Source organism: Lycium barbarum, chromosome 1 (genome assembly GCF_019175385.1).
Source record: "Lycium barbarum isolate Lr01 chromosome 1, ASM1917538v2, whole genome shotgun sequence".
Taxonomy (NCBI): Eukaryota; Viridiplantae; Streptophyta; class Magnoliopsida; order Solanales; family Solanaceae; genus Lycium; species Lycium barbarum.
The window spans coordinates 163,111,468-163,123,639 of NC_083337.1; the positions used below are offsets into that span (position 1 = coordinate 163,111,468).

The window sequence follows — 12,172 nt, forward strand, 5'->3', positions numbered from 1 at the left end:
TAATCATTAAAGCTAGAGAAAATTCAGGGTAATCAGTATCTTAAAATTTGATCTAAATCGGATTAAGGATTAAAGGAACCAAGCATGTATCAGATTTTTCAAATTAGGATATTAAAGTAGATTCTAGACTAATTATGCCATTCATTTCAGAATGAACTCTGTTGAAGAAAATTAATACTAACAAAAATGGACTACTTTTTCTAATAAAAAAGGTAATTAGCAAAACAAGTGGGAGAATTGAGATAAGCGTCATGAGTTGCTTAGGTATATTGTTCAATTGTATTTTAGGAGAAATTTTGTAATTACCTTTTTAGAATTTGAAATGGACTTGGTAAGTTATCTATTTTTGTTCCTCATTTTTTTAATCTAATCTTGAACGGATAAGAATTGCCAAAAGACTATTATAGTGAAGTATCTATATATAATACGGAAAAGGTCCAAAAATACCCCTAACGTATGGAAAATGGCTCATAAATACCCTTCATCCATCTATTGGTCCAAAAATACCCCTCCATCCACCTATTTGGTCCAAAAATACCCCCAACCTATTTTTTTGGCTCAAGAATACCCCTCAAACGAAAAAAAATAAATTATTTTCCTATTTCGTTTTTATATAAATGAAATACAAAATATATATATATATTTATCCTATTTCATTGGTATATGAAATATATATATATATGTATTCCTATTTCGTTTTTATATAAACGAAATGAAAATAAAATTATTTTCCTATTTTTTTATATAAACGAAATACAAAAATACAAAAAAAAATATTTTCATATTTAGTTTTTTAATAAACGAAATACAAAAAAAAAATACTATTTCGTAGATATACCAACGAAATGCAAATATATATATATTCCAATTTCATTTTTATATGAACAAAATTAAAAAAAAAATATCCTATTTCTTTTTTTAATACACGAAATGCAAAAAAAAAAAAATATATAATTTCCTATTTCGTTTTTTTATTCACCAAATGCAAAAAAAAAAAAATCAGTTCCGTTCATATTTGTTGATTAATTCACGAAATGCAAAAAAAAAAAAAAAATTGTTGCATTTCGCTTCAACTTGTTACAAAATGGGTTAGATTAAACGGAAAAGGTCCAAAAATACCCCTAACGTATGGAAAATGGCTCACACATACCCTCCATCCATCTATTGGTCCAAAAATACCTCTCCATCCACCTATTTGGTCCAAAAATACCCCCAACCTATTTTTTTGGCTCAAGAATACCCCTCAAACGAAAAAAAGTAATTATTTTCCTATTTCGTTTTTAAATAAATGAAATACAAAATATATATATATATATATATGTATGTATTCCTATTTTGTTTTTATATAAACGAAATGAAAATAAAATTATTTTTCTATTTTTTTATATAAACGAAATACAAAAATACAAAAAAAAAATTCATATTTAGTTTTTTAATAAACGAAATACAAAAAAAAAAATTACTATTTCGTAGATATACCATCGAAATGCAAAAAAAAAAAATATATATATATATATATTCCAATTTCGTTTTTATATGAACGAAATTAAAAAAAAAATATCCTATTTCTTTTTTTAATACACGAAATGCAAAAAAAAAATATATATAATTTTCTATTTCGTTTTTTTATTCACGAAATGCAAAAAAAAAAAAAAATCAGTTTCGTTCATATTTGTTGATTAATTCACGAAATACAAAAAAAAAAAATGTTGCATTTCGTTGATTAACTGACGAAATGCAAAAAAAAATATATTTGTTGCATTTCGCTTCAACTTGTTACAAAATGGGTTAGATTAAACGGAAAAGGGTCAAAATTACCCCTGAACTTTGAAAAATAGTTCATTTATACCCTTCGTTATACTTTAGGGCCAATTATACCCTTACAGTTATACTATGGGGTCAATTATACCCTTATGACTAACGGCTGCCACGTGGCATCATCCCAACCCTTCAAAATTATTTTACCCTCAAATAATTTTTTACCTACTAAAATAACTCAACAATTTTTTTTCCAGCAAAAATAATACGAAATTATTTTTATTTTTTTTCTGGAAAAAGTATCCGTATTATTTTTGCTCGAAAAAAAAATCGGGTCGGGTTGAGTTATTTTAGTGGGTAAAAAATTATTTAAGGGTAAAATAATTTTGAAGGGTTGGGATGATGCCACGTGGCAGCCGTTAGTCATAAGGGTATAATTGACCCCATAGTATAACTGTAAGGGTATAATTGGCCCTAAAGTATAACGAAGGGTATAAATGAACTATTTTTCAAAGTTCAGGGGTAATTTTGACCCTTTTCCGTAGATTAAATGGGTGGGTTTAATTTTTAAATTAAATAATATATGTGTCCAATCAAAACAAGTCACGTGGCATTTTAAAATTGAAAAAATACCATCAAAATTAGGGTGTTAGTTTGAGGGGTATTCTTGAGCCAAAAAAATAGGTTGGGGTATTTTTGGACCAAATAGGTGGATGGAGGGTATTTTTGGACCAATAGATGGATGAAGAGTATTTGTGAGCCATTTCCCATACATTATGGGTATTTTTGGACCTTTTCCGTAGATTAAATTGGTGGGGTTTAATTTTAAAATTAAATAATATATGTGTCCAATCAAAACAAGTCACGTGGCATTTTAAAATTGAAAAAATACCATCAAAATTAGGGTGTTAGTTTGAGGGGTATTCTTGAGCCAAAAAAATAGATTGGGGGTATTTTTGGACCAAATAGGTGGATGGAGGGTATTTTTGGACCAATAGATGGATGGAGGGTATTTGTGAGCTATTTCCCATACGTTAGGGGTATTTTTGGACCTTTTCCGTATATAATATAAAGTTAGGCATAGACAAGGTGATGTGGCACCTCTCTATGACCTCCATTTCTATTTATCTTTTTTCTCCTTTTTTTGAATTTTTCCTCATTTTAAAATTAATGTGTTCTATTAAAAAGTCAAAAAAAACCACTCTAAAACGTAGTAAGTATCTAAAACGTAGTAACTGCAATCCATTTAATACATTCATCAGTATTCTATATCTTTTGCCCCTCCAAAGAGACGTGTTGTTTGAGTATTAATGGCCTCTCTTAATACAAAGAATATGCATTAATGCTAAGGGTATATAAAATTGCAGAGGATTTGCTCATTTTATTGGTTAATGGTTTGGTCTATGAACAATGGTCTTGATGTCCAATTTTTCCGTTAATCACTAAGTTATGATTCTTTTTAGTCAGCCTGAAGCATGAGCCTTTATATTTGGCAATTCAAAATAAAACATTAAGGTGGAGGATCTTGAATATGAATGACAACATCAATATATCGAGCTTGTGATAATCGGAGAAGATATCATCTAGATATGAGTTACTATATCTTTTTTCCCATCAAATTTTTTCGTAAAGGCGGATGAAGTTAATCAATTGATATATCATTGCCTTTCAGTAGTACTTAGCAATTAGTAGTAATTCTAAAATCGTTATCGATGTTCTTTTTCAAGACAAATATGCGCATCTACTTTTGTACGTTTGCCGACTATGTGGAAATACTAGGGGTTCGGGTTTATATTTTTTATCATTTAATTGCAGTTTTTCCCTCAATTTGCCGAAAAAGACTTAAACATTTTTTTAATCTTTTCTCTTCTACTATTTAAGGTACTTATATGGTAATTGCTGAAATTAAATTGAAGGAGCAATAGTAAGAAAAGAGAGAAATGAAAGAAATAAGAAAATAAAATACTGAAAGTACCGCCTGCCTCAAGTACCAATTGCTTTACTACTAAATCAGGAAATGCCAAAAAATCAAATTCATAGGAAAGAGGGGGTAGAAGGAAGAAGAAAAGAAACAATAGAGAATATATTAGAAGAATCTATAATTAGAAAAATCAAAAGTTTAAAAATCAAATTCAGAGGAAAGAGGGGGTAGAAGAAAAGAAATAATAGTGAATATATTAGAATAAAATATAATTAGAAAAATTAAAAGTTTTAACTACATCTGATAAATGAAAATAAAAATAGAAACATATACATGTATATAGTATACAATCAGACTAAGATAATCATGTAATTAATCTCTCATCTGTATACATACATAATAATAAAAAAAGTAGTTCATCTTACCCAACTCCCACAATTTTTTTTTTTTATACATGTAGTTACATTTCTATATAGCATTAACTTTTAAATGCACACCCATGAAATAACTTAACAAAATTTATAAACATTGATTTTTTTTTTTTACTCAAGGCTTAAAAAATCTCTCAAAATTGGTGTATAAAAGTTGTATGGAATATGTATATAACAAGCTCAAAGCTTAAATGTTCGCTCAAAAATTGTGTATGAAAACTTTACGAAATGTGTATATCCGGTTCAAGGGTTAAAACTTTCGATCAAATTTTGTATATGAAAAATGTATATCTCACTCAAGGCTTAGAATTTTGCTCACATTTTTTGTGTATAAACTTCATGTTAGGTTTCTGAAAAATTAATACAATTACAATAACACTGTATACAACTTTCATAAAATAGGCTTAAAAAATCGCTCAAAATTTTATATATGAAAACTGTATTAAACATTTCGCTCAGATTTACACATTTCATACTTTTCATAGACGGGGAATTGAGTGAATTCTTTAAGACTTAGAGCGAAAATTGTTTTTTAAGAAAAATTTTAAAAATATAAATTTTTAAAAAATAATAATTTAAAGAATGAAAACTTTAAAAATAACTATTCAAGAAAATATCTTTTATTTTTATCTTTTCAACATAACAAACAAAATTAAATTTAAGACCTCAAAAGTAATTGTTTGATAGATTACATATGGCAGGAATTATATTAATCAACGAATAAATAATTGTCTCACATAAATGCTTTATACTTTGACCCTTACAAAATGAAAAACTTTTATCGAAATAAAATACAAATAAACACGGTCCCTTCAACGAAAATAATTTTAATGACCGAAATGTAATATTCTTTTGCTAAAATCGGTATTAAAGATTTGGAAATTTGGTTAAAATACTAGACCTATTATTAGTTATTTTAGAGATTCTATTTTTATATGTGGCTTTATAACAACAAAACAATGCTACAGGTTGTTATAAAAGAGTAATTTTACAAATAGTGTATTATTATATTGAAGGATGATGTTGTTAATTATCGGTAAAAAGTTATGTAATATAAAAAATCAACTTCAAAGCAAACTTGATTATTATGGTAAATGTTGTTATAGATGGTCATTGTTATTAAGAGGTATAACTGTACGTAATTTTATTTGGTTATTTCATATGTCCACTTTATATGACACAACACAGCAATGAGAGGTATGTCCACTTTTTAGAATGTTTTAATTTTAATTTGGCACTCCATGCTTTTCATAATAAGTGATATTTTTAGCTTATGCACATTCTTAAAAAATTGCTCACTTCTAGAAAAATAGAAGTGTTATTACTAACTTACGCTTAATCAAATTTTACCTCTTTTTAAGCTGACATTTGGATTCCATTTTTACCTCTTTCTAAGCTGACATTGGGATATTGAAATTTGGATATTAGAAGGTGATTACTATTGAACATTTAATGAGGGAGTATCATTAAAACTTCAACCTGAAACATTAAATACTGAACATTATAATGTGGATACTATTGGTTTCGCATAAAATATTGTGCTTACTATGATTAAATGTCTGGAAAGAAAAATTACTTAATGATTCTTGATTATGTAAATAAGGGTAGTTTTGAAAGAATAAGATCAAGTTCTTCTTGAAATCCTAAAGCACCACTTATTTTGAAATAAAATAAAAAGCCCAAAACACCATTTATTTAGAAACAGAGGGAGTATAACGAAGGCAATAGATGAATTAAATGAAAAAACATTGTCCGTCATATAATCGATCGACTATTTGAAATCAAGACGTATTAGTAAATAACTTTTGTATTAATTACCAAGTAAAATTTACAAACCATATAGCTTAGCCAACACATCTAGCTAACAGAATCAAACGTCAAATAAAAATTGAAAAGAAACTGACAGTCATCTATCCTAGAGAGGGAACTAGAATCAATACAACCAAGACTATAACTTCAGGCTATCGTGTCAGTAGCTCTAACATTCGCCATTTATGCACCCTACATGTGCTCTCAGCTCCTCTAGAGACTTCTGCATAGATGTGTAATGTGTTTAAAAATCTTATCAGCAACTGACCTCCCCTTTGAATTCCTATATGTTGTTCCCAGTGGCGGACAACTGACTTAACTGGAGAGCCTAAACGGTATTGAGGATGAGTCCAATGATCAACAAATGGCTTGTAGATCAAATGGCTTCTATCTACAGGTTCTTTCATTATGGATCGGTCAACTTGTCTTGCTCACACACAATTAGGTAGCCTCATGGATCCCCCTTCTCTTCAGGACTATATTTTAGATTGTTGTAGCAACTGGACATTCTACAAATATACGATCTCGACTCCATTTGTGTTTGCCAGAATACACAGGTTGGATCAATATTAAGCCCTCATTTGAGTAATTTGAAGTGCATGTTCCCAGTCCCATTGCTCTGCAATTGAGTTCCGTCTCTTCTAGCATCAAAAAAATTCTTAATCATCCAACAAGACTGCTATGGTACAAGCACTTCCACAAAGACGTAGTTACGGTTGTAAGGCAATTCAAAAATTTTATAAAAACTAGTATGTTCATAAGAATCACAAGTCTCTGACGGAAAGAAAACTAAAAACAAGAATCTAGAAAACACCAACCTCAGTTAGTGGAGAAAAACATTAAGGAGTCATTTGGTTCGCGGACAAAGTTATCCGGTATTATACGTACCAATTATAATCTTAGGACTATACGGCAAAAATGAAAATTACTGTAGCAAAATCAGAATAGGATGGTCCTAACCTGCACTGTCCAATAATAACATGATCACCCTCTTTCACACGGAAGCATGGTGATATGTGAGCAGGAATATTAGAGTGCCTCTTCTCATATCTGAAATAATGTGCGTGTTAAAACAAAAAAAGGCGAAGCAGCCTACATATTTAAAGTGACAAGCTCTTGCCTCTGGTACTTCTTGACATAATGTAGGTAGTTGCGTCGAACAATGATGGTTCTGTTCATCTTAGCACTGTGGCATGTACCAGCAAGGATACGACCTCGGATGGAAACATTGCCAGTGAATGGGCATTTCTTGTCAATGTATGTACCTAAATTTAAACACACCAAACTATTAGGTAGACGGCAGAACAAGATGAAATTGAGCAATCATAGCCATTTTTACATCACAGGACTGTTGTTTTGGGAAATTTCTACCATATTCAGCCAAACAAATAAATGAAAGAATCCAATGGATGATAAGCAATAATAGATTAAAGTAGGAATTGAGTTAAAAGGTACATAGTTTTTTGATTGGCCAAAATGAATCATTAAATGTACATAGATTAATCATGATATTTTGGAAATATCTATCTTGAGAAATGAAAGAAGCACAATGAATGAAAAGCAATAACAAAATCACAACATTAAAAATTCTGATAAGCTATGAAAGAATCAAATGATGAGTGGTGCAAAGGATATACAAGCTGACTTGAAATCTGAGGAAATCTTTGTTTCTAAGTCAGTCTAAACTCTAAACTATCCAAACTCTAGAGAACATTACACTAACAAGCATCATGTCCACATAAACGTCACAAAGATAGCTATTTAGGAAGTACCTTTTATTTTCTATTACTTCTATTTAGTAAATAAATGCCTGCATAAGCACCTTACAGTGTGCTATTGATCTTAATCTAGTCAGATTGAAGCAGGAAACAAAAGAATAAATAAGCTAAAATTCAATCCACTGCTGTTCACCTCTGAAATTATGCCTTTTTGGTTCAATACTTTTACGATATAGTAAGGTCATCACATCATAAATTTTATAACCATATGCTACTGAGATCCATACCTATAACTAACTGTCAGTACTGTGAAGGGTTTTATTCACATTATCATATCCTAGGTAACTTTTTTTTTATAAGGATGCTTGTTAGTTAGCTGCTAGATTAGTTAGTAGTGGTTAGTGTGTATCTATCATATCCTAGATAACTGTAATCAAATGCTAGTGATGTGAATGTCTTTATTCTCTGTGGCAATTGGGACAGGTAATCTTCAGTGAAAAGATTCAACTTGGCCCATAAAATCCCATATGTCTAGTTCTGTCGAATGTTTAATGCATCTCTAGTTCTGTCGAAGATTTAAAAAAGGCCAAACCCATCGACAGACACTTGTGATCGTCCACTTCTTTCACTTGAGCACCTAAAGTGACCCTTGTTCCATTTAGACATTTCAGGTGGGTCATTCCTATTCCACTTAGACACTTTTTGCACCGTTATCGGAGCAAAACCAACACCAAAGGGGGTGCCACCTCATTGCACATCCAACCAGCCCAAAGCCCCAATTTTTAATGGTCAAAACTCCACGAATTTACAAATTAGTGAATTTACAATTAAAATCAGTTGGCACAATTTAATTGAGTTGGCACAATTTAAATGAGCTAGCACAATTTAATTGGCCACTTTATCCACGTAGGAGACGACTGGTGTTGGTTTTGCTCCGATAACGGTGCAAAAAGTGTCTAAGTGGAATAGGAATGGCCCACCTGAAATGTCTAAATGGAACAACGATCACTTTAGGTGTTCAAGTGAAAGAATTGGACGACTACAAGTGTTTGTCGATGGGTTTGGCGTTTAAAAAAAAAAAATCAAGAGAAGACCACATGAAAACAAGGTGTTATGGATTGTCAATCAAACACATAATTATCCGGTTATGGGGTAGACTTCCAAATTACATTGAAAAAATTACAACTATTACTTCCAAATTATTTGTCTGGTCAAAGCAAGACAGAATAAATCAATCTTAAACAGAGATAAACAACTTATTAATAACCTGAATAACCAACTAATAAAAAGTTCTACAACAAGGATATAGTGTTTTCCCTTGTATACACAAATTGCATTAAACCATATTATGTAGACACTCCACAATCACCCATTCCTCTCTAACCCTCTAATATAGCCACCCACCCCGGTTAAACAAAATAAATTCTCAAGAGACAGATTTACCAACTACAACCACATTGCAAGAACTAAAATTTCAACTTATTACATAATCCAGGAGAAGAATTGGCCTTTTCCATCAGGCACACCCATTGCTTCAGGCTCGAACCATATGTAAATCAATCAATCAACCATTCCTAACTCCCAAAGTAGTCGAAGTTTGCCTCCACTTCAAACTTCTAGTTCTGTACTACTCCTCAAATTTGTCATTTCTCTTCTATTTAAGGTTGATTTTTAATTGATGGAATCAAAGCTAGGCGGTGAAAGCCTGCTCGATGACATCATATCCACACTGCTCGAAGTCCTTGATAGACGTCCGAATGTCATTTGACAACCGTTGAAGATTCAAGATCAGCATTGGTCAACTTTGATATCTTATCACCAATAAAGGCATACTTTAGAATTTTTTGTAACGCTAGATCTTCTCTTTTCTCCTCATTTGTTCCGCAAAAGGTGAAAAATGCGGGTTTTGCGGAATTTTTGCAAATGTTTTCCGTAGATTTGATTATTGTCCAATCAGCAGAGTCCTTCAGAAATGGCAGCAGCAGACTAGTTTGAACTATGAAATATTTGCAAAAGTTCCACAAAATCCATTTTGACCTTTAGCGGAACATGAGGAGGAGAAACAAGAAGAACTAGCATTGCAAAACTGCTAAGTATGCCTTTAATCGGCGACAACATATTAAAGTTAACAATTGCTGAACTTAAAAGTTAAATGACTGTCAATGACAGCCCGACATCTCTAAAGGACTTGGAGGATTTGGACCTGCATTACCATGCAATATGTCATATAACTTGAGCATTATATTGAGACCGACTTTTGTAATTCAAGAGCTGTGCATAATGACGTGTATAATTGTTAATGAAGCTCATTATCTGATCATCCATTTGCGTAACTCAAGTGCCAGTACAGCAGAGAAGCGCTGCTCTATAATTCAATCACCTAACATCCTTTTCTTATAAGGGGGTTCAATCACAAACATCTTACAACCCAGTACATAGGCTTTAACAAAACTTGCTAGCAAGTTTCAAAATTTGAAGCTCGAAGGAAAATTAATGAAGCAGTGAAAGCATAAAAGTCTCAACATCATCCCTAGAAGTAACAACTAAAATGGAAGCACCAAGCTCACATTCCGGTAAAAGCTTTTTTCCCACCACCAGCAGCCCCAGCTGGAACCACCTTCAAGACATTGAACCTCACGGTTTTGGACAAAGGCCTGTAAAACAGAAAATGTTACCACATACAATAACAGAAAATAAAGAAAATTACTATAGCAAAATAAAAATAGAACGGTCCAAACCTGCACTGTCCAATAATAACATGGTCACCCTCTTTCACACGGAAGCATGGTGATATGTGAGCTGGAATATTGGAGTGCCTCTTCTCATATCTGACATATTAATTTACATGTTACAACTAACAAAAGAAGAAGTTAAGCAGCCAATATATTTAAAAGTGACAAGCTCTTGCCTCTGGTACTTCTTGACATAATGTAGGTAATTCCGTCGAACAATGATGGTTCTGTTCATCTTAGCACTGTGGCATGTACCAGCAAGGATACGACCTCGGATAGAAACATTGCCAGTGAATGGGCATTTCTTGTCAATGTAAGTACCTAAATTCAAACAGACCAAACCATTAGGTTAGACCATAGAACAAAGAGAATTAAGCAATCATAGCCATTTTAAAATGCAGGAAAAAATTGCTAGCAATATACTTTTCTATATTTGAAAGCCAACATTAAGTTCATGCAACCTATTGTTAACAGGATTTTAAAAAGCACGTAAATCTAACAAGTCGTTCTGGAAAATTTACTATCTAAGCCAAACATAACTAAATTGAAAGAATCCCAACGGATTATAAGCAATAACAAACCACGTTAAGATTCACAAGCAGAACATGTACAATTCTTTTTTATTGGCAAAAGGAATCATCACATGTACATAAAGTGATCATGTGCTTTATAAATATTTACTATCTTGGCAAATGAGAAATGAACGAAGCACAATGGATGAAATGAAATAACAAAATTGCATTAAACATGTTCTACAACAAGGACAATGTGTTTCCCCTTATGTACTCAAATTGCATCAAACAATATTTTGTATACACTCCACAATCATCAATTCCTCTAACCCACCAGTATGGCCACACTGGTTAACAAAATAACTTCCTAATAGAAAGATTACCAAACTTCTTAATACAGGATATACCAACTGCCAACTACATTACAAAAACATAATCCAGGATAGGTAGGCCAGTTGCTTTTGGCTTGTATCATATATACATCGATCAATCTTAATCCCATCTAGTTGGCATTCACTACATGAATCCATTACATCAAAGTAGAAATTGATAGAATTTCTGTTCCGCCGCATTCAGAATATATACAGTAAAACTATATTCACTACACTACATAGATCAATCGACCATTCCTTAAACCCAAAATAATTGGCATTCACTACATTAATGTTATAGAATATCTGTTCTGGTTCAATCAGACCATCTGCAGATTAATTAAAAAACCTAATATCTAATATAAATCAGCAGTACTTAAGCCAACCAGATACAAGTGAAATACATATTAATTGAGCATGATAATTAGATGAAATGAAATGAATATTGACCTTCAGTAGCCTCACGAGGAGTCTTGAAGCCTAAACCAATACTCTTAAAGTATCGATTCCCTCCCTTTCCTGGCCTCTTTCCCTTCCCTGTCTTCTTTGAACTGCCAAACGAAAAACTCAAATCTTAGCCTCAAATTAATCTAATTTACGGAATTGAACAGAAAAAAGCGTAGAGCATTGGTGAGGATACTGACCTTAGAAAAACACCAGGCTGCTTCAAAAATGCCTTCTCTGTCTGTAACACAAAACAAATTCATTAGATTTTCTCTATATACAAACTCATAATATGACATGCAAGACGTGTGTGTGTGAGAGAGAGAGAGGCGAACCTGCTCCGCCATGATTGAGGGTAGTTGAGGAGAGATGCGCGGCGCAAAAACCCTAATATGCAGCAGAGAGCGAGGGCTGAGACAAACTTATGTACTCTGTGCAGGTTGGGATATAGACTGTGGACTGGACATAGAAAATGG

At 32.0% G+C, this 12,172-nt stretch overlaps 1 protein-coding gene across 2 annotated transcripts; it reads right to left on the reverse strand.

Moving 5' to 3' along the window:
* Positions 1-5,899: 5,899 nt before the first annotated feature.
* On the reverse strand, positions 5,900-12,172 carry LOC132603693 (small ribosomal subunit protein uS17-like). Of its 2 annotated transcripts, XM_060316864.1 has the most exons (6): positions 12,032-12,149; positions 11,897-11,937; positions 11,703-11,803; positions 10,546-10,690; positions 10,376-10,465; positions 10,006-10,291 (listed from the first exon to the last, which is right to left on the reverse strand). In XM_060316864.1, the coding sequence occupies exons 1-6, from the start codon at positions 12,041-12,043 to the stop codon at positions 10,201-10,203; spliced, it is 480 nt and encodes a 159-aa protein (XP_060172847.1). In that variant the 5' UTR covers positions 12,044-12,149; the 3' UTR covers positions 10,006-10,200. The 2 variants fall into 2 exon arrangements, with proteins under 2 accessions (XP_060172854.1, XP_060172847.1); XM_060316871.1 differs by lacking the exons at positions 10,006-10,291; positions 10,376-10,465; positions 10,546-10,690 and adding exons at positions 5,900-6,969; positions 7,040-7,184 and having other exon boundaries at positions 12,032-12,172.